We start from the raw sequence: 24447 nt of genomic DNA, 5'->3' as shown, positions 1-24447 counted from the left end.
TTTGGATGTAGGACTAGATACTTATGCATTAGTGCATACTTTCCATATACTCACTTGCACTGCTACTTCCCTACTGGGCCTGCTCCCACTTTACTAGATTCAAAATTATTTACGTTTGTTTCTTGCCTGCTATTCTGCAATGGCTTCCCGCGGTGCACAAGGAATTGCGACCAGAAACAGCATTTTGATAGATGGGCACCATCGTGCCAGGGACGCCTACAATATCTACTAAATTACCTCCCGAACTGCAGGGAGCAGTATCACGGCAGACATAGATGTCTACTACATAGCAAAGGATTAATGACATATTTCAGCACGAAGTATAATTGGCACCCTGGTACACATAATTCCCACAATGTGACAAGAATGTCTACCATACCTCCAGGTCTCCCATTATGCCATACCCGGGTACTACTGTACCATGGATGTTCAGAATGCGATTATAATGATGAAAGTTATGCCAGGACCAGCCAAATGCCGAAATAGTAACATCCATGGTATGTTTGTGTCTATGCTAGGAATTACCACTTGTATGCCTTGGCAAACTATCAAGGGAGGGCAACATGCCAAGAATGCCTCCAAGTTGCCAAGAAATACTAACATGCAAAGGGAAGCATTTGACTTCAGATGGGCAGTGGACATATACCATGGATGCCATCAAGTTGCCAAGGATTACCACCCTTCTTTGAAGGCTAGTACTTTACCATGTGGGTTCTATGAGCATAATCCCACAAGGTGCTAAGAAACGCCACCTTTACGCTTAGGTCAGTGCTGGTGGACAAAGGAGCCATCCCATGGATGTCTGCAAGTTTCCGAGAATTACCACTGTTATGCGAGACCTAGCATAGATGGATAATGACCATAATCTCATTGATGCATACAGGTTACCAAGAATTATCACCATAGTGCCAGGGTCAGCATTTTATCAGGGAGGCCATGACACACACGTCTCATGTATGTTCATACACGCTCAAAGATGTGCACGCATACATAATATCAGCCACACACAGACATACACAGCATATTGACTTTATTTTCATATTTATTTTCCCTGCCATCTTGACTCTGCTCGTGTTCCAGACAAACTGTTGTCTTCCTCACACTTCTTACTTCAGGTTGCTATTCCTTTTTAGTGCTCCTGAGAAGAGCATGGATGGATGGGAGCTTCTTGGTTACCCTGAGGTTGGGCAGGGTAACGGTGTTATGTAAGAGTGCCTGGGAGGGTAGGGATCTAGTGTGTTTGATTGGAAGTAGGATAGACTTGTGCATTCATGGGAAAAGGACCAGATGGAAGTGCCTTAGGTAGGCGTGGGGTCCTGGGCTTGGCCAGTCTGTTGACTCTCGCTCTTAGTTGGTGCCTGCTCCCTGGACGCAGGGAGATTCAGTGGAAACCCTGGCAGAGATCTTGCACGCCCGGCAAATGTATTTGCATATGCAGCAGAAACTGTGGAAGCAGTGATAGAGCATGTGCTGCAATAGAGAAGGCACCTGCACAGTGGCTCCTTTCTGTGTAGGCGGAAGATTAGGAACAGTTAATGAAACAATTTACTTACTATTGCATACCACACTCAATTTTTAAGAGCTGTAAGTACCAGGTGGTATTGCCTAATTTATTGTGACAGGGCTTAATGACATTGGAGGATGAAAACCTGAGTTGGCTTGCACGGATTCACACGTGATCTACAGGTCACTGTTTATCTCTGCTGACTAACACAAGTAGTTAACTGATGACTGGATGATCTGGCATAATCTGCTAATTCTGGTGTTTCCTTTCTAAACTCAGTATTCTGCTGTAGCATTACAACACTGAATCCGGAATCACAAAAAATGCCTGCAGTCCTCTTAATTCGCCCCCTGTAATCCGTCATACTCGAAGTATTGCATTTTGATTTCTATTTTATTCTGAAACTAAAATTATAGCTTCCAACATATGATGCCCTCTTCTCCACATTACTATTTAAACAGTGCAACATGTTCTTCCTTCCTGCAACCCAATTGTACATTTTCAGTTAGGGAGAAAAAAACCTGGATATTCAGCTACCCATCATAGTTCTTCTTGCTTTGCGCCTATTTTCATTGTGCTCTATAAACATTAAAACTACATTATTTCGGGAAATAAACATGTAAATACACTATCTCATAAAGGAATATTAGGTGTGTTGCAAACTCTTTCACAGAGTACATTTTCAGTCTTGCACGTGGAAGCTGTCTTCTGGCTTAACCTATTGTGGGTTTGACTCATCAGAATATGAGGGCACCACTAGATGCTGCCTAGAATGCACTATCTCAGTGGTTCCTAACCTTTTGACTCCCCAGGACCCCCACTGAATCACTGTTGGAAGCCAGGGACCCCCAAGCAATTTTTACAATTTTAATTTCAAGAATTAAAACTGTAATTCACAAAAAATACACAAACGAGAACACACCAAACAAATACTCAAATTACTAAAGATATAATTATTTTATTTTGAAAATATGCAAAAAATCAAAAAAATTGTAATGGGAAGGTCGACACTGCATCTCGATGACTAACTTTCAATGCTTGGTTTTATTTAGGGAAGCAGAATCCTCAGGTCAGATTCTACATTTCCCAAGCCGTTTGTTTCTATTTTTAGTTACATAAGATCTGAGAAGCTTCTTCACATATAAATGTGGTGGGGAATGGAAGTAAAACCATAAGGGCCTCTCTTCTCTCCATAACCTCTCTGTCACATGTAATTCATTTGTTTTATAGCACCTCTCATACCAGTGTAGAGTGTCGGAGCGCTTTACAGTGGACTACAAAGTGTAGGATTCACATGTCATCTATACTTGTAGGCATTTTCTAAGAGTGCTTGGTTTGGAGACATGCAAACTCTGGATTCAGAACATAACACAGTGGTTAGCGTTGACCTTAATAATAAGAATGTATGTCTATGCAAGCAAACATTTTTAGAGCATTAGGATAATGAAATGCTGGGTAAAAACATAACTTTCTAATTTCTTCCATGCAGTTTGCATGCAGCTCTTTGACTGCAGCTCATAGCTCACTGTGCTACATTATGATAGTAATTTATGGAATGCACAGCGACAAAGTAATCTCTGTCACAGAAGCAGTAACCCACTGTGCTATGCACACACAAAAAATGTTTAGCAGGCATGTTAACCCTCTGCACTACCTTAGATGAGTCAAAACTGCCACTAGTCAAAACTCCCATCTCTCTCCTGCAGGAACATTAATCACATGACTTATCTTGACGCTTTTATTTTTTGCGTGAAAGCTGGTGGATGAATTTGCAGTGCTTTTGAAACTGCTGCATAAATAAAGTCATGAATAGAAAAACACGTGTTTCTGAGAGGCCCCAACTGGAGAAATATCTTCCTGCCAGCTCAGGCCTGCGGACCCCCTGGGAATGTGTCACTGACCCCGGGGGCTCAGCGGACCACAGGTTGGGAACCACCGCACTATCTGAATCTTGTGCACTGTATAAACACTCCCATGTGCCTGCCATATAATTCCACCAGCAAGCGGGCTCTTAACGCTGCTTAACTCCATATAAGTGTCTGTAAGATCAAAGGATAAAAGAGCTAGACGTTATCATCCTTTTCCTCCACATGTAACCGTGTATTAATCAAAATATTTGATGGGCATGCAACATTGAACAAATAACCTGCGTCTAACCTATAGAGTAATCGTGTACGTGGACTGTTTTAAATCCCCTATAGAATAGAAGTGGGTGTCTACCAATGTAATGTTGCAGTTTTTTACCCATCCCCACAGTGCAGTAAAATGTCTGAATGGACTGTAATGAAATTTCACAGCAATATACATTAGACTATGTAGAACAGTGGTTTCCAACCTTTTGACTTCTGTGTAACCCCACTTTATCAATGCTGGAACCCGGGGGCCCCCACTAAATCATTATTGGAATCCGGTGACCCACCACTGAATCATTACTGAAAGCTGGGGACCCAATCTGTCATAATTATTACATTTTCTAAGCAGTCACGGACCCCCTGAGGAGACTTCGCAGACCCCCAGGGGTCCCCGGACCACAGGTTGGGAACCACTGATGTAGAAGATTCTTTTTGCTATTACGAGTGATTTTATGAAGTTATAAAGGCCAACAACTTAGTGATATCTTGTAGAACAATACTACTAAAAGTAGCAAGGAAGCTAAAAAAATAAACTAGTGTGTAAAGTCTCAGATTTACCACATGAACAACGGAAAGACCCATTTATGGTCACATGCTAAAGGAAACCTATCAACAGATACTTAACAAATAAAATACATCTTAATCTACATAATTTCTTTTGCATGCTCTTTGGCTCACAAAATAAAACTGACTCAACAAGCCAAACAAAAAAAACATCTTTCTAATGCACCTCTGTGCAACAAAATAAAAAATTGCCTTAGCAGTGAGCCACGCAAACTATAATTTGGAGAACATGATATTTGTCCACTAGAGAAAAAATAATAATCTAACTTTTTGTAACAGTAACAATGATTGCCTTTCATTCACTTTGGCCTTATGATGTACATTTTTGTGGTGAATCGTTAAGGGGTAAAAAGATAAAAGCAGGGGTCCAAATATGTGTTTTTCATAGAATATTGCATTTGACGTAGCGAAAGTGGCTGAATGGATTTAAAAGAAATTTGGTAGGATTATACACTACGGTGCAGAGATGATGCTTTTTGCATTCTGCAGTTAAGTAGGGTAAGTATTTTTTAAGTTATAAGGCATTTAAACTTAGTGATATGTCACTGCAATACTTTCGTGGAATTTCACTAAATTTTGTGAAGCGACTGCATTTCAGGGCCGTAAACGTATTAAAAATATATTTAAAAAAATGAATATATTTCCGTCCCTCTTACCACTTTAACAAAGTGGTTATAGGTAGGGACCTACTACTTACCTATATCTTAGGCCCTAACATTGAACAGTGCCGAAGTGAAGTAAGAACCATATGGCTGCCTTTTCATTCTCTAAAATCAGCCCTTGCCCAATTATATACTGAATTGGTACATGGCGATGACAAGCCAGGCAAGATGTCATGGCCATATACCAGGTATACTGCAAAGTTATTACGCTATACCATGGCCCAAAATATAACTAAGGCCTAACTGTATTATTGGATTTCAGTACCTTTGCATCACACATGGTGTTGCATGGGGAATGCAGTACTTATGTCAGAGTTACAAGGGAACACAAGCCCATCATATGTGGCCCTCCATTGATTGGGAATTCTGGAGAAACACAAGGCAGTGTTGCTTTGCGTTACTCTGCACACCATAATCTACATTGCTGCTAAATGGCACATACATTAGTATGCCACACCACTGTAGCCACTCCACTATACACTATTCACTCTACGCCATGCCACTCTATGCATGTCCACTGTATGAGACTCCACTCCACACCACTTCACTCTACACTGTATGCAGCTCCTCCATACATCACTCTTCTGTACGCCATTAGACTGCATGCTACTCCACTGTAAGCTTTTCTACTCTACGCCACGCTACTGTACACCATTCCACTTTACGCCACACACCACAACACTCCACTGTATGCCACTCCACTGTACGCTACTGAACTCTATGTCACTCCACTGCTTGGGACTTCACTCTACTCCACTTCATTCTACGCTATTCGATGGGAACCCAATCCAATGTACGCCACTCCACTATATGCTATTACACTGTACCGCCCGCCACTGTACGCAGCTCCAGTCTACACCACTTCACCATACGCCAAGCCATGTATGCTACTCCACTATAGATTATTATGCTCTAGGCCACACCACTGTAAAACACTTTGCACTATTACACTGTACACAAGTACAGCCTACGCCAGTTCACTCAACGCTATTAGGCTGTATGCTACTCCACTCTCTGTCTCTTCAGTGAACGGGACTCCACTGTATGCCGCTCCGCTATACGCTACTCCAGTATATATTATTCCACTGTACAGCATTCCACTGTATACCACTCCACCCTATGCTATTCCACTGTATGCCACTCCACTTTACGCTACTCCACCCAACACCACTGCAGTGTATGGCACTCCACTCTACGCCACTTCGTTCAACGCTGTTCGACTGGGACCCACTTCAGTGTACGTCACTCCACTGTATGCTACTACACTTTACCCCACGCAGCTGTATGCCGCTCCAGTCTACACAACTCCACTGTATGCTACTCCACTATACACTATTACACACTCCACTCCACTCTATACTATTGCACTGTACACAACTCCACCCTACGGCACTCCACTCAATTTTATTGGACTGTATGCAGCTTTACTCTATGCCTTTTCGGTGAATGCCACTTCACTGTATGCCAGCCCGCTATACGCTGCTCCACTATATGCTATTCCACTATACCCCATTCACCTGTATGCCACTCCACTCTATGCTTTTCCACTGTATGCTATTGCTCTACCCCATTCCTGTGCACGCCACTCCAGTCTTCTCCACTGCACTGTAGGCTACTCTACTATATGCTATTCCAGTCTATGCCACTCTACTGTTCACCATTCCACTTTACGCTATTCCACTGTATACCACTCCACTATTCGCCTCTCCTCCTAACGCCATTGTAGTGTAAACCACTCTATTCTATGCCACTCCATTCTGCGCTAGTCCCTTGGACGTCACTCAACTCTACGCCACTCCACAATATGCTATTTCACTCTACCCCACTCCACTGTGTATTACTCCAGTCTACACCACTCCTCGCCAATCTACTCTACGCTATTCCACTTTAAGCTATTCCACTCTACGCTCTTCTGCTATATTCCACTGTACGCCCCTCCATTCTGTGCTATTACACTGGATGCAACTTCAGACTTTTCCCCTCTACTGAATGGTATTCCACTCTTCTTCACTCCACTGTACGCAACTACACTCTATCCAGGGGTGTGAAATTTAATAAAATATCTGCTTGTCCATGGCGCAGGTTGCTTCTTAAATCTACTTGTCCTGTTAAAAAATCTATTTGCCCTTTGTACCATGTATTGCGATGACAAATTATGGCAGCAATCTCATTATGTAAGAGCTCTGATAATAGCCTCTCTGATCATGCCAGGGCTACTATTAGAGTAGGGCTTGAATACTTGCAATTTCAATCCCTACTATAGCAATTTCCTTATTTTGCCACCTTTCCGCAGATGTACATACTCAGGCTGGAAGAAGCAGTAAGCAATAGTTCCAGGACTGGAATGCCTTTGAGTCTGCAAACTTGCATGTTTTAAGGATTTTCACCAGCTCTTCTCTAATCTTTTCCCATAATGAGAAAGGTTGTAAATTTACTCTTGACAATGGCAGAAGTAGAAGTTCATCCAAGGTTGGGGGGAAAAGTTGTTGGAAGGAGAGTGAACTTGTAAACCCTCAATAGATATTCACATGAGCAAATCTACACATGCATATTTGCTCGTGCTAAAATACAGTTCACAAATATTTTCTAAGAGTACGATTTCCTGGTCTACTTCTGTAAGTTCTTTTGAATTTATGAATGCCGCTAATTCAAAGACATATACCATGTATGCACTTTTGTGACTTTATTTAAGAATTGGGTCCCTAATTAGGTCTGGCGTTAACAAAGACATTTTGTTTTTTATTAAACTTCTATTCCTCTCTATCTGTCAGCTGGCTTTACTGTGAGTGATCACATTCTGCTCATAGTGACACACAAAGTAGTTTTCTTCAGTGCCAGGAACTACTGTGGCAATCAGTGGTGTAACGAAACTGGAGGGGGGCCCCTTCAAAGGACATGCCCCTCCAGATTCACTCAGGGCAGGTGCTGTGCTTAGGCAGCCCCCTGGTGTCAGTGAGTGATTTTTTTAGACCAAAAACTTTTTTCTTTTTGCCAGTGTTTGTTACAATGGTGAGGGCCTGACCGGTCCCACAACAATAAAGTATTACAAAAGCCTTTTTTAAAACAAGACACACGTTGGTGAAACCAAAAGACTTTAAAAAATGTCAGATCGGTTGGCTTTGCAAGTGCTTGTTTATTTTCATGCTTCCTATAACCTTGCTGAAAATGGTTACACTGATTTTCCATTAGGAATATTTTTGGAAAATACTAGCATGCATCAACACATTTTACTAAATGACGCTTCAAAGAAATAGCACCTACAATTTCATAGTAGCAAAACTTTTTTTTCCTTACTTGCATTTTTTCTGAACATTTTATTTTGAAAGCAAATAATCATCACTCTTGCTTACAAGCTTCTGTAAACATTTGCATCTAATCAGAGAGCATTCTAGGAGCATTACACTTAGCCTCATATTGTTAAACTTTTCAAACGTGTGTACACTTTTTTTTTTTTATCTGGAACCACTGTCAGTAGTGCAGTGTGAACTAAAAACATTTATTTACAGCACTCACCCTAATAATGAAGACTTTTCATTAATGAGCCATAAATACAAGTTTGAGCAGCATTAACATATGGACACATATATTACCTCGACTGCAGACTGCTCCCTTCTCTGTAAACTGGCAGCCAAAGAGTTTGTGCTGCAGGGGATTGGGCCTTCTTGTCCCAAGGACAAAATAAACCTGAAAACTTGTTGACCTTGACCCCAAACAATATGTCCCGGGCGTCGGGTGATAGGAATTCCACGTCCCTGTCTACCCCACCTCACAATACACCACTCCAGTCTAAACCACTGCATTGTATGCCAGTCCACTGTATACTACTACATTATACGCAATTACACTTTGTCACTCTACTATATGCTGCTACACTATACACTATTATACTCTAAGCCACTCCACTGTCTGCTATTCCAGCCTGCTCTACTCCTACCTATGCTGTTCCACTTGATGCCACTTCATTGTAAGTTACTCTACACCACTCCAGTGTACTCTCCTACACTCTACATAACTCCACTGTACAAAAATCTACTACACTCTATGCCACTGTACTAGACTGTAGTCCACTCTGTCCTCGTACAATCCACTCTATAAATTTGCACTCACCCTCTATGCCCGTACACTCTATGGTACAACACTCTACAAAGAGTTTCCAACACTGTACAGCACTGCATTCCACTCTACTGTATGAGGTGCCACTCTAATTTATAATAGTTTCCTCAACTCTACACAACTTCAATGTATGCACCCTACTCTATGCTAATCCACTGTAACCTACTCCACTCTAAGCCACTCCACTATACACCACTCCACCCTACGCTAGACCATTCTATGCCACTCCACTTTTCTTCACTCCACTGTACGCTATTCGTCTGTATGGTAATCCACTCTACACCACTGTACGCCAACCCTACGCTAGTTCACTCTGATGCCACTCTACTCTTCTACACTCCACTGTACAATACTCCACTGTATGCTTCTCCTCTTTATGGTAATCTACTCCACTATGTACGCCACTCCACTGTTCACCGCACCATTGTATGTCACTCTCCTCCACTCTATAAAAGCCTACAGCACTTCATTGCACTCTACATTTTACTCCACTCTGTCCCTGTACACGCCACTGTCCAACTCTATACTTCACTCTATGCCAGTACACTCCAATGTACTATACTCTGTTCCGCTATATAACACTTTTCAATTCGACACAGTGGAGTGCAGTGAATTAGAGTGTTGTATAGTTCACGGTTCTCAAGGGTAGTGTCGTGCAGTAGAATGGTGGAGAATTTTGTACAGTGTAGTGTTGTACAATGGAGTATCATTATGTGTGAAAACACAGTGCATGGTAGAGTGGTGAGTTATAGTTATTGTTGTCTAGTCAATGAGTTAAAACAAGTGTCTAACAAGGTCTGCTACTTATAATAATTTGAAGGTGGTGGATGAATTGTAAATGAAAGTTATAACTATAACTTTAGAATTTTTAAAGTTTGTGTAGTTTAAGCTTGGTTTGTATAGGGAAAATAAGTTTTCCTAACTTTGTGTATGTGTATAAATATATAAAGTCTCCCCATAATGCTTTGCAAGCATTCTTTTTCAAAACATTTTTGCCCATAACTCAGTCTGTGGTGGTCCTAGGACAATGGGATGATCACCAAAATGTTCAGCATGACAAACTCTTTATGTTTAAGTCATGACTAGGATCCCACACTAGGTTAGTGGGGACCACAAATAATAACTCCTCCCTCTATTCAGTGTCTTTTTAGTCTCTCTCATGGCTGTAACTTTTGTTTTATAGCTGAGAGTAGTTTGTGTTTTAAGGGTCTTGTTTGTGATATCATTGCAGTAGGCGTGCTAGCCCTGAAAATGTGTAATGTACTATGCCCTTTAGGGGCTAAATATATGGTTACACTGCAATACTTTGTCACTTTCTTTTCATGTGGTTATGCTCTCTAGGGGCTAACTATATGGTAATGTGAAAGGGTTTTTTACAAATGTTGTTTTCCTTGTGGTGTCCTCTAGGATCTGTTCTGAGCATAATATTCTAATGCCAAACATTTATTTCTGATAAAGGTTTTTATTGGGTTCTGTATGATATTTGTATATGTTTTATTAATATCTCCTTATTGCAATTATGACCATGATTCAGGCCAGCTTAACATCCTTATTACACTATGACTGTTTTAACACTCTTGATATGTTTGGGTGACTCTTCTAGTTTGTTTCTCTTATTACTCCTCCGTGGCTGTCTTGTTTTGGGAATTTTGTTAGCCAGCAAGCAACTCTGATGGTGGGTTGGTGAAAGTGGTATTCTATTGGAATTAGCATGGCAGATTTAAACCGGGATGCTAAATGGCAACATTTTCAATTTTGGCTGCAGATGGAGGAAGAAGGTTAATGGAAGTGCTTTAGCTATATGCAGGGCCACTGGAATTATGTGGCAGGAAAAGACCAGTTATACATTTACAACGCCAATAGTTCTAAATCAAACAAATGCAAGACTTATTGCATTGCAAATGCTTGTTTTACATCGGTCTGCGCCTAGTAGGCGCCCAAGCAATAAAGATTTACACAACCTATGACAAAATGAAACAAGCAGTGGTAGAACCTTGAGACTGGTATTCAGCACCAGACCTGATGGCTTTGCAAGTACTTGTTATCTGGAGTAATGTAACAGTGTGACAAAGAGGAAGTGTTTCTCCTTAGAATGTGAGCAAGTCTTACAAGTAACAGAAGGAAATTGTGGAGTTTATGGCAACTCAAGGTGGTGCCCCTGGCCAGCTCTGTATAGACAGCATGGCTGAAGAGGAAGCCTAGCTCACAGAGCCCCTAGATGCACCCCAGCGTTCGGAATACTCTACTTTGCTGAGGTTTATGAGGGTGATCAAGCTCACTCTTGGAAATAAGGTGGACTCTTTTTATGATAAAACTGGCCCTGATGCAGACTGTATGGCCTCTCAAATGAGAATCACTGTAATAGAGATGAGATTGAGTTCTAATGAAGACAAGCTACATAAATGGAAAGAAATATTTCACTCTCTTTCTTAAGAATGCAAGATTAGCACACACCAGGTTCTACGATTAAGAGGTGAGTTCCACAAGGAACAGTGTTAGCAGTGAACATTAACTGAATCCAGCACTATTGAGTGAGTTGTTGAAAAGTTGATTTCAGGCGCTAAACTTTCTGGTCTTTTCTGACTGACAGAGTAAGCAATTCTGTGGCAGGCATAGCTTTATTAGTTTAGCCCCTGCACTCTAGAAATGTATGGATCATTGTTGGTGTTCCACACCTGGTCATCAGGATGGTGGTAATTTATGAAACCATTGCTCTTTTGATCTTTCTGTTCCCTAAGTTATCTGCTCTAGGATGGTATCCTTCCTCTTTCTGGGAATTTAAACTTTTAATAAAACTCAGTTAACGTAACTAGCAGACTCAAGCACTGCAACCAGACCTGTCTGTCGCACACATAAATAACTACTCTCTTCTACAGCAGATTCTTCTTGCAAGAAAATATCCAACCTTTAGACATATGCCCCAATGCAGGCTGGAGACACACATTTTTCCAGCCCAGAGATACACACGCTGTACTAGTCATCTGTCTTTTCCTGTCCCGTTCAGACCTTAACTAGCTACACAACCGGGACCCTATACATCTCTGGTACACACTCCCTCACCACCATATCTGTCACACAACCTAATATTGGCAATACTGTCAGACCATCGATGATCAGTCTGATCTAAATGTTTATAAACTGTATACTCCAGCAGAACACACTCAATTTTTTTAAATCGAAGGACAGATTCATGTGTTCAACGTGACCTTTACAGAGTCTTCAGAACTGATGCTTATGTCTCAATTTTCCAGGCTGTTTTCCCACGGTTCAGAGTGTACGACATGGCTCCAAGGCAGTCACTCGCCATCGCAAGGCCATGCACTTCGAACGGCAGAAGCTCATGGCTTTGACTCGTTATATCCCTCCAAAGCCTGCCGTCCCAGAAAGATGCATTGTGCCCAGGAGGAAGCCATTTGATGAGGAGAAGGTATGGTGTTTACAGTAGGTTTTATAGTGGGTGAGGCAATTTAGTTCTTGCTCAGTTCTCACTTTTAACAAAACATTTGTACCAATATTCCAGTGTTCATTTTGACTAGCCACCTGCAGTGAACTTTGAAGAGATAGGTTGCGTGAACATCTATCCTGATTATGGGATACTTTATTTCTTAAACCAACCTCGAGAGACTTGAGACTCTAAAATGAGTGTTGGTTGAAAACAAGAATGTTGGGTGAAAGCTTTCATCTGTGGCAAAAATGCAATTTCTTGTGCTCCATGACTTTATCAGTGCCTTTGATTTATCTACACATGAATGATGTTCAGAGATTTCATTGTGATCCTGATTTCCTCAATCCCTCACCACCTTGAAAATTAATTCTAGTAGCTGGAGCTGTAGTTTGGATATAATACTGGAGAAGAAGTGGACCATGCAGGTTGAGGTGTCAAGACCTGCGCCATGAGCACAGACGTTATAAAGCAGGATTCATACTATGTAATATATGTCGTTCCTAGCCTTCTCAAGGGGTCCATGACACCGTAGAAAATTAAATAATATTAACAGATTAATAAAGCCTATATACATAAAGTGGATAAATGTAAAATTGAAAATGTTAAACCTTACTGTAAATGTCAAAGAATTAGAAGTTGGAGGCTAACAATTACTTTAGTATCTTCAGATTGATTTGTGGGAGCAGTGAAGGTGCATCAAACAAAATATATTATAAACGATGTGGCTTCAATTGATTTTAGAAAAGCTCTAGCCTGCCTATTAAAATAATTTTTTTTATTTATATTTGTTTGCAAATTAAATATAGTGTGCTATCATTTGTGTATGTGTTTGATGGAATGATTGTCCCTGAATCTTTGTGTACTGTTTTGCTGTTCATTTCATCAACAATTTTTAGTACGCGGTCCCTGGCTTCCAGTAATGATTCACTGGGGGGGGTGGGATTGCAGTAACGATTCATTGGGGCTCCCCGGGTTCCAGTAATGATAAAGTGGGGGTCCACAGAAGTCAAAAGGTTGAGAATCACTGTACTATATAGAACAGACTGCAACTGGACCTGTAACATAGACGGCATAAAACAATCAACAGGTGCGCTTTTGTTGGGACGCTCTGCAATTTTTTAAATTATCTCCCTGCAACATCTACTTTATCAATTACAAAATTATCCCTTCCTCATCAGTAAAACTTTCTTCAGTAAGGTTAACGCACAAATCAGACTATTGCTTTGGGGGTAGTGGAGTGCCCTGCATTACGCTGGGGAAATGTTGTAAACCGGCTGTTGAAGGAGGGATAGCTACTCCTGACATGCTGTGTACTACTGAGCTGCACATTTGCTCATCGTAAATGAATGGTGGTTCGGCGGCTTTCGGGATCCTGCCTAAGCGGGCAGGCAGGACCTTCGACATTTGTTGCATGGTAGGAATTGTCTCTGCAGAGCTCCCACCAACCACACTGGTAGTGGTTGGTGTATGGAATGCGGCCCTGAAGAACATGGGATGGGCTGACCGTCTTACGCTCGAGACCCCATTGTGGCGGGGCATCCGACTTCTGCAGGTGGCAGCACTCCAGGGCTTTTCCGCCTGGGATGTCATAGGCATTCCAACCTTTGGGGGAATAGAGGATGTGTTCATAATGGGATGCTTAAATCTTTCCAGAACCTACAGAAGAAGTACAACATGCACCACACTCAGTTTTTCTAGCACTTGCAGCTCCTTCACTCTCTTCTCCCACTTATACAATCAGTGACTGATATTCCTGAATTTTTCCCAATGGCGGCCAAAATCCTCCTCACAAACCTCAAGGAGCATAAACTGTCAAATATATAAAATGCTGTTGCGTAATTTACCAGACCCAATGGTGGGGAGTTGGAGGGCCTGGGAGGGGGGAGTTGGGTTCATTGGATGATAATGACTGGAGGGGGTAGTAGAAGTCCCAGAGAGGCAGTTATAGCCTCCCAATTTCGGTTAATACAGCTGAAAGTACTTTACTGAGTATATTTCAAAAGAGCCAGGCTCCATTGCATGGGCCTGTTCCCCATGGGGAACTGCCTGCAGTGACATGATTTGCAGGGAGAACTTAACCCACATGTTTTGACATTGCCCGGTGCTAACCCACTTCTCAGGTGGAGTGCTGGGGCGACTCAAGAGGGTCCTGGGTTGGGACATTCCCAGAGACACAAAACTCACTCTTCATAACACAGATGAGTTGGGTGGAACACGCTATCAGAAGTCGCTTTTTTGATTGGATCTAGTGGTCACTAAAAGAGACATTGCTAGTGCTTGGAAGGTGACGAGTCTCCCCCAGTGGAGGCATGGGCCAAGGGCATGGATCACTGCATTGGAATGGAATGTCCGATATACTTGTCCCAGGGCTAGCCCCAGAAACATTTTAAGATTTGGAAAGACTGGACAGAGTATAGAGAGATGCAGCTAGAGCCTTGCGCCGGTGGGCCTGGGGCTACTAATGGGGGTGAGGGACTCCAAGGTGTGGGCACTCTTAATGTATCACTATGAGAAATGGGTTATGCTATGCTACAATATTGTTTGTGACTTTGGTGATTTGTGTCATATGATGATTTCCATGCTTTGTCACTGTCTTATAATGTGTTATTGTATAGCTGTCTTGTACTCAAAGCACTACCTCTGTCCTACTTTGTAAAATCAATAAAATATTTGTCAACAGGTGCACTTTGAGAAAAGATTGCCTATGACTAGCCACCCACTTTGATTATCATCCCTTCTCTGATACTGCTACATACTGCAGCTTGTTCTGGTTAGCACACTTTTATCTACGCACTCGTGTTGTTCAATCACATCCCTGCAGATAGTTGTCCACCTATGAATAGGTGTCTGCACAGTTATGGCCCCTTTCCTTGTATCACTACCTCAGAACATTGAAAAATATTAGCAAATATTGACAAATTAGGTCCCCAGCTTCCAGTAATGACTCAGACGGGGGTCCCCGGATTCCAATGATGATTTAGTGGGGGGTCCCTGGGTTCCATTAATGTTAAAGTGGGGGGCCACAGAAATCAAAAGGTTGGGAACCATTGATCTAAACAATTCTTAAAGCAGTACGTGGCATCTCGGCCTCTCTCTCTCTTCTATAACCTCTCATGCTATGTTTCATACTCAGAATCCCTAACTGCTTTCTTTACCCAAGCCACCATGAAACCACATCCTAGTTCAGGGTCCCTGCACTACTCTACTCAGTGCTCCATCCAGCTCTCTTCCAACTAAGTCCTCCATTCCCAAATTGAGTTCTGTCATCAAAGCCTTCCTGTTCAGTCTCCTGGCCTTTGCTTCCTCCATTGCTCCCACTCACCCCACCCTCCTACACCCCCAGTGGCTGGCATTACACCTCACTAAGCTGTATATAATCTGCAGTATAAGTAATGTACTGCCACTGTATTGTTCCATTCTTTAGCAGTTTCCCTACCGAATGATGGAAAATATTGAACTGTCTTGGTACAATGTACAGCATTTCTTGCAGAACTGGTCCCGTGATTTAGAAATACAAATACAGAGTTCAAGTTCGAATTTGGCATCTTAAGTGCATACTGCATAGACCTGTCAAGTGCATACTGCATAGACCTGGCAATAATTGGGCTCTAAGCACAAACCTCGTATTGTAGCCACCAATCAGAGCCTGCTACATGCTGCATGTGGTAAGCAACAGTCTTACCCCAAACCTGGGCCGTTTATGCAGGCAGCAGTCTGACCCTGGGCGCAGCCTGCTTTGAAAATACACTAACTGAACCCTGAACACACGCTGGACTGAGTGCAGATCGCACGGAGAATCGAGTTAGCGAACACCTAAGAGCACAGACCTCATACATCATGTAACACGTGGGCTCTGAGCACATCCTAGATAAAGCAGGTGAAAAACAGAGGCGCAACCCCGACAAGATGGAGGAGCATCAGTCGGGCACTTGGAACAAATAGAGAATGCAGACACTGGACACGCATGCGCATAGACCGCATGATTCAGGAAACAATTGCACCCTGAGGGAGAGGACACTCGGAATAAGCCTGTATCTCAGGAGTGTTTCTGTGATGTCCGTAACTTGTGGATTCAGTGTTCCTCACTCTGTTGTGTGCTTCACCCTCAGGATAGCCTTCTGGCACAGATCCTCCGTCGGCAGCTAGAAGCTGTGTTTCAGGAGAATAAGATGATTGCTGTGTTCCAGAACTGCGCCATCGGTGGTGAGGACATGTTGAGACTCAAGCACAGGCTTCTGAAACACAACATCCATATCAAGACCTTCCCTAATCAGGTAAGTACAGCCTGCAAGGGATTGGGGTAACAAAGGCAGCACAACACTCACAGTTTACCAGTTGAGCTGGATTTGAAATGTGACTAATGTACTAATCCACAAACATCCGTCAAGTCCATGCTGCAAAGTTCTTACTGTCTTGCCCTGTTGTGTAGGCACTTACGGTCGTCCTCTCTGCCCCCGCCAAGTGTTTCACGCTTTTCATTTTAGTACACATCATCTAAATAGCCTTAGCAGCACAGTGTTACATAAAACCACGACCTTTGCCGTAAAACGTGTGTTTAAATACAGCTAGCATTGTGCTAATTCCAAGTTGTATCAAAACATTAAAAAGAGAGGGGTGCTCATGTTTTTTTTTTTAATTAAAATATTTTGTATTAACTTTAATCACATTACTTGTACATTTATAACATTTATGGTATATGATTGCATTATAGTGTGTTACTCTGTATATATACATGAATAATTGCAACCCAGTTTTTAACCTCTCTAGGTTTCCATTCATGTTCTGAAGACATTTCCTCCACAGTTACTCGGTCTATACTCCATTAGACCCCCGATCATTCCTTCCAGGTCCATTTCACCCAATTTTTTTCCAGCCACCGTATTTTTAAGAACATTTGGAACATCTTCATACCACATATATCACTATTCCCGGGGACGTGCACCAGTCGGTATTTTACCTCCAGGTTCCGTTTATTGATACCATCCGTTTTGCCCAGCGGTTAACAGCGTCTCTTCCAGCAACCATTAGTGCCATACTGCAGTACAGTTATCTTGGCATCATCACCTCCCTATATGTCTAGGATTCCCAGGTGTGCTGATGGGTGAAGTGTTCATCCAGTACGCTAATTGTTTGTCATTTAATATTGTTTTGTTTTAGAATGCCTGTATTTGACAACATTCTTAAAAAAATATAATATGGGTTTCCACCTGATTGCACTATGGAGACATCAAGCATCTATTGTCACATATCAACCCAATTGTTTACATGCACCTTAGTATAGTAGGTGCAGTGTAGCATCTTCAGTTGGAGCAGTCTGAAGCCCAGCCTTATTACCACTTTGTGTGAGTGTGCGCATGCCTCAGCCCAATCACTGTCCTCAAATAAATCCATCTCTCCTTCCCATTCGGTTCTTAGTGATGTGAGCTTTACTTGGGTTTTATTTACGAAGGTTCTGTATGTTAGGAATATAGCGTGTCTATGAAGTGGGGTTACCAGTATTCTGTATGTGAGAGTGGGTTCTTAGTAATGGTTATGACTGATGTGATGAAAATGTTTGTTCAGATGGGTCAAGGCAGTCATGTGAAGACCTTAATTCGACTGCTAGCAGAAACAGGAGCTGTAAATGAGTTACTGGATAGGACAGTCTTCTGGACCCCTTAGGTAGCCATTTGGTTTTTTCCGTGTCTGTGTTTTTATGCAGTGCCAATCAAATCAAATCAAATCATTAACATTTATAAAGCGCGCTACTCACCCGTGCGGGTCTCAAGGCGCTAGGGGAAAAGGGCGGGTTATCGCTGCTCGAACAGCCAGGTCTTTAGGAGTCTCCGGAAAGCGGAGTGGTCCTGGGTGGTCCTGATGCTGGTGGGGAGGGAGTTCCAGGTCTTGGCCGCCAGGAAGGAGAAAGATCTCCCACCCGCCGTGAAGCGGCGGGTGTCCGTATTACCAGTAGCCCCGTTTCACTAGATGGCACTACACAGAACTACTAGGGCACCTGTTTTAAGGCTTGACTTTCAGGGCGTATCTAAATAGAAATATCAAGGCTTATTTAAGGAAGTCTTGAGCGGTAGGAACTTATATACAGTGTGGCACCATCCTATAACGCACAATACATTTGAATGCCCAGATAGCTCTGGTGCTTAAGGGAAAGAGTAGGACTTAATTAAAAATTAAGATTTTTAGAGCAGTAAAATCAAGCATGTAAAGAACAACATACTGAGTGCCTAGCAGTCTGTGAGACAACGCTACACCCAGAGATAAAACTAAAATGCTGACCACTGCTTTACATCCTAACTTTTCCTCATTTTGAAACTAAAGTGAGTCACAGTCCAAACACTAAATCAGAAAGTCAATAGCAAGTGATTGTGATCAAAGGAGTGTTTAACATATGGTGTTTGTAAATCACGTTTAAAGGTTTCTACACATGGCCAGTTGACAGACAAAGACCATTTGAAAGTCCAGCCACTTACCTTGCCCTTCCTTGTCCTGAATTAACTCTGATATGTTGTGGCTCACTAGTTTGCAAACATCCAACCACAGTCATGCAAAGGAAACTATGTCAGTCTATCGCAGTGTTAGTCACTTCTTAATCACTACCACTTGCTGATGACCTTCTCATAACCTGGTCTGTGGAGCCATTAGTTACCTCTCATACAGGTTAGGTGAACCTTGGTGTTGCTTCTCTAGCAGAGTGTATCACTTTGTTGGGGGGAGCAATGTTCAAAAGGAAACATAAAGCACCTCTCAGGAGCTTGTCCCTGATCAGAGACTGATTACATCATTACATTTCACAAACAGTTCTATTTATGTCTGTTGTTTCTACAGGGATGGAACACTCCCCGGGTTGAGGAGCTGAACATTTTTACTAATGACTAGTGCTGTGACCCTGGAGGTTGAGCCATCCTTAAATTCTTAGACCGTAACATGGCCTTGGAAGCCTCCATGGGAAGTGCAGAAGGGGCAGCTCCAACCCTTGACATAAAGACTGTTTTTATAATCTGTACTTTTTTATTTTTATTTTATTTTTTTACTATTTTTGACTCTGGGTTGTGTTGACAAGCTTCTTTTGGTCTTTAGTTTTTCCTTTATGATTTGCTAGATAATTCCAGAGCAGCTCTTTTTTTAAGATGGGAATTAGTTGTGTTGTAATTCTAATAAGGAACCAATGCTTCCCTCGTCAGTGTGAACCTGTCAGGATACCCGATCTCAATATCATCCATTTACCCTATAGTCTCACTTCCATTTAAGCCATCCTGAGCAGCCTTGACATGTACCTCAGTAGTCATACAATTTATATTTAGCTTCTTCCTGCTCTGAAAACTAGCTACATTTGTAGTCAAAGTCAGCAAGCTGAGTATAGCCCATATCCTTTCAGCACATTTTTACAACTTTATAACATCCTGAAGGGGTGCCTTCTCAGAAACCTCATACTACTCCTCTACAATCTGGTCTAACATTTCTTACACTCTTTACTCACAAATAGTTTCTCATCTCGAGTTGCAAAGCTCTGAGTGACTCCCATTCTCTACTTGTGGCTAACAACAAATTACCAGGTTCACATTGACTTTGATAGTCCTGCTCCACTAATGCTTGGTTTTGAGGCTCAATGCAACTCTTCTAGAGCCATAACCTCTACTGCAACTCAGTTGTCACAGTGACTGATTTCTCCATTCTCTCCTCCTCCCAGCCTTTACACTGGATTATGAGGCTCAGCACAATAACACCACTCACACTTGTCCATCACTTTGTATGTTAGATTGTGAGACTCATAGCAACTCTCCAATAATCCTTCATAACTAGTGGTGGATTCTGGTGCTCACAATCATGGTGGCCTACCTTCACATTGTTCTTTGTCCATGGTAAAGGTGGCAGGCTGCGTGTTCCTGTGCTCAGAAACCCTTCCCCGAAACAATTCATAGCTGTTGGATTGCAGGAAGTTGTCAAACGCCTAGCTTTGTTCAGTGTAAGTTTCTCTATTTTGAGTGAAAATCAGTAAAACACTGTGACAAGTCCAAAGTGATCTGACATTGGGCTTCCTGCAGTCCACAAATACTGGAGCCATAGAAGGAAGTTGCACTTCTCTCTGATTGGGAAAAGGCTTTGAATGAAACATACATTAGATTGATTCAGGCCTCACAATATTGTTACCAAAGGAGCATAAATATTGCTCCCTCAAGCTGGAAGAGACTTTGTACATCAGACCAGACAAAATCCCTTTCTGATGTAATCCGTGCTAAAAGAGGAGTAAGAAACAAAGCTGCTTCACCATTGGAAGAAATTCTCAAAGCTCAGCTGACCGCAAGAAGTGGGTGAAGGATGCCTCAAAGAACCAAGACTGGCAACGATCTGTGAGAGCCCTGCTGGCTGAGAAACAGGAAAGATGCTAAAGACCAACATTGCCTGGGCCGTGAAGCTGTAGAGATGGTTTTCTGCAACATTACCAGTAAATGTATGCTCTGTCCTGGCTGTCCCTCAGTTCTACGGGCTCCTGTATCTTCCGTTTCCATTCCCATCGATGTTTGAACATTCAAGCATTCTCTTTCTCTCGCCTCCAAGCAATGGATCTGGTCTCATTGGCTTCTGTTTCCATTCCCATCGAGGTTTGAACATTCAAGCATTCTCTTTCTCCTTCCTGCAGGCAATGGGTCTGGGCTCATTGGCTTGACCCATTTTCCCTTTTTTGGAACTGCTTGTATTATCTCTCTATCCACTATGGCTCCAGCAAGATTGCTGGTCTAAAATGTGGTCCTCCTCGTCTTTACTTTTCTAGTAGTAATGCCAACCTACTTCAGGTCACAGGGACATATCATGATATAGACCACATGGTCAGAGAAGCAAGTCGTAAGCAACCTTTGTTCCCATAAAGTATGTTATCATAAGTAAAGGCATTTAGTGGAGTTGGTAAAAGTAAATTTCAAACAGGACCTACATTCAAATGCAGTCTGATTGAATGGGCTCCTGTAAAATTCCAAACTCGAGTCGGACTGCATTAGACAAACAGGGCGAGCATACTTGAAATGTCCTTTAAATAACTCACATTTGTGAGCGTATGAGTAGACTTTTCAAACCCTTCTGGAACACACATTGTAAAAAACGTACCTCCTGGTTGTCTAAGTGGGCCCTGATTTTATTAGTTTGCTCAAATTGTATATGATAAGTTACATATAGTTTGAGACGCAGTGGCGTAGCGTGGGTTGTCAGCACCCGGGGCAAGGCAAGTAATTTGCGCCCCCTAACCCGTGGATTTTAGCACTCGAGTCTCTTCCAAGATGTTGCACCCGGTGCGGCCGGCCCCCCCTGCACCCCCCATGCTACGCCACTGTTGAGACGGTCTATGATTTTAACCACTCACGATTCTAATAGTTTTAGTAGTTTGCCAAGCTCTAATGTATTGTATGCTGCGAATAGGCCCAGAAGTATCCGTGCTGCCTGATGATCTTCATCTGTGACAATATGAAGGACAAAAATTGAGTTTTTTTTTTTAGTTTGAACATATAGTAAATTCATATGGTGAGTATCATTCTACCATTTTCAGTTTTTGCTTGAAAGAGCATCTCATTTTTATCCAACTTATTTGGGCCCGACTTATCTCGTAGACCCGAAGACCACATTACCGCACAAAATAGATTCAAACTTCAGAATGCATTTTCTGCTTTTAGGTTTGGAAGCATAGACGCAACCGGGATTAGCATAGAGTCGATGACCCCTCTGGACAACCTCAACAGTTGGTGTCCTGTTTCTATTGCTTTACAACGGAAAACTTTAAACATCTCAAACTAAAAATGTTATGGATTTTATGAGGTGGAGCTGGGGCTGGGACGTCGTGGGGCACAGCTTTCAGATCCTGCATCACAGCCTTTGGTCTCTGCACGTTGCATGAAACTTCCATTTTAGAAAATGAAATGCTCTATCAGCATAGGACCAACAATGGTGGAGAGTGATAAACTGCACTATGATCCCTAGGTTGTTCACAAGGTCCGTTCCCAAAATGATACTGAGTGTGCCCCCCCCCCCCCCCCCCCCCCCAAATAAAGCCTACAACATCTCACAGAGGTGGGTGACCGACTAACAAAATTTCAAATAAGGTGGGTGAAAACCCTTCTGGTTCCACGTTAGGGGCAGCTGTTTCTCTCGAAGTAAACAAAATGATTCTAGGCTTTGTTGTTTAAAGAATTTCAGATGAAAATGATATGCATTTTACTGGAGATGAGCCCAAGATGATTCTTAAAAAAAATAATTCATCATCAATCAAAAAACACACATTTCTTAATTGAAATACTTTGTGCGTCTACCCCGTACAACCAAACAGCTCCTTAAAAAATAAACTGAAGTTAATGGAGCATGAAGTAGCACTACAATATTGCCCAATGAATAAAGATGACCAGACAGGTAATGGAGCTCTAGTGGGTGAGAAAGAAAAGATTGTGGGGTACTTGCAGACAGATTCTCTGTGGGACGAATGAGGCTCATCATTTGTGACTCTTCCTATTAAACAAAGTGAGAGAATACCATACAGCTTTGCATCCTCCATCCTCAACATTTGAGTTTAGGTAGAATAAGGGGATGAAGATGTCTTTTTGTTCAATCTGTTGATGTGTTAAAGTGTATGAAAAAGATAGACACCACCAAAATGTAGGAATACTTTAACACTATCCAGCCTTTTCTAAATGTGAATAGGTGTAGTGCAGACCATAAGGATGGCTGTCATATGGCAAAAAAAGAGGTTATCAGCAGATGTTCGCATGCAGGGTTTAACCAAGTCGGTACTACTTCATGGCATCCACAGCCCATAGAAGCAGGCCAGTCCTTTCATGTCTGAGGTCATGTTTACCACTCCCAGAGATCCTGTCCCAACTAGCAAATGTCAGCAAATTCACTCCGTCCCCGGTCATACCACTGTGTTTGGGAGATGTCAGATTATTTTGCAACCAGTGACTACCTATCAGCAGGCTCTATAAGTGTCTTGATACAGTTATGGTACTGAGTGCATCAGCAAATTCAAAAGTTACAGTCTAGGTTCTGTCTCTTCTTGAATTGTCATATTACTATCAAAGAATGTTAAGGTTTCAAAGTCTTAACTGTAGACATGTATATTTCTTCAATTCAAAGTGATGCTAAATTCCTGAAGATGTGCTACATTAAACACAGCTTGGTGTGGCTATTGTATGAAGTAATTAGTTGCAGGTGGTGTATACCTCCTTGTAGGCTGCCCTCTCGCATAGAAAAATTAGCAAATAAGCTTTAAAGAGGGCAGCACTTCTTTTCATTGTTTAAAGGGACGTTTTTCTCTGACACAATCCACGTAACATTTTTAAAGAAAACATTGTTGAGAAGGTTTGTAAAATAGTTTATTTTATGTTATTGGTCTGGGCTCCCTTCTTCTAGTGGAACTTTAATCACAGACTGATTAATTCCTGAAAAAGTATCCCTTAATTTTGCAGAAAGACATATCCTCTAACAAGAAAGGGAGCGGAGGAAACTAACATCTATAGAGCTTAATTCCCTCAATTGATTAACTAACTCTTTTATGCGGTTGGCCAAGTGCACTCCTCTTAAGGGCTCTATAAAATATTCTTAATGGTTTACACTGGCTCTCATCTGCATTGTTTTGCTGGAATGTCCTATTTATACCAGGTTCCTTTCCTTCTTTTGAATCCTACCTTTAATTAGGCTGATGAAGAGGCTAATGGTAACTCCCCTATATCACACAAACTCAAATGCCTTCTCATAGTCTCCGCTGCTGATGACGAATTCTGAGGCTTACTTCTTCCCTATTCTATCGTCCCATCTCCTTCTAATGCTGTATTTCCTTTGCACCCCTTGATGTTTCTTGTTTATCCAGATTATAAAGCTCACCCTTGCGAATTCTCCCTACAAGAACCTCCTCCCACTCTTCATTGGGCACACCTTTTTAATGGTGAGCCAAGAAGTAAAGGCAAAGGAAATGTTGAACATGGTCCGGAACACACCACAAGTTCAGCTTTTGGGTAAGAAAAGCAGTGTCTGATGCACATATTCTGAGTTACAAAT

General features: G+C 42.0%; 1 protein-coding gene across 1 annotated transcript in view; it reads left to right on the top strand.

Annotated features, from left to right (window-relative positions):
• The window catches only part of MRPL10 (mitochondrial ribosomal protein L10), a 36224-nt gene that overhangs the window by 768 nt on the left and 11009 nt on the right, over positions 1-24447 (top strand). Inside the window, exons 2-4 of the mRNA XM_069237508.1 lie at positions 12227-12402; positions 16530-16694; positions 24260-24404. Of these exons, the coding sequence (XP_069093609.1) occupies positions 12227-12402; positions 16530-16694; positions 24260-24404 (486 nt within the window). The remainder of the gene's footprint in view (positions 1-12226; positions 12403-16529; positions 16695-24259; positions 24405-24447) is intronic.

The sequence above is a fragment of the Pleurodeles waltl genome, chromosome 6 (genome assembly GCF_031143425.1).
Source record: "Pleurodeles waltl isolate 20211129_DDA chromosome 6, aPleWal1.hap1.20221129, whole genome shotgun sequence".
In the NCBI taxonomy this organism is placed as follows: Eukaryota; Metazoa; Chordata; class Amphibia; order Caudata; family Salamandridae; genus Pleurodeles; species Pleurodeles waltl.
The sequence above is the reverse complement of the archived record's forward strand: the minus strand, read 5'-3'. Positions and strand labels throughout refer to the sequence as shown.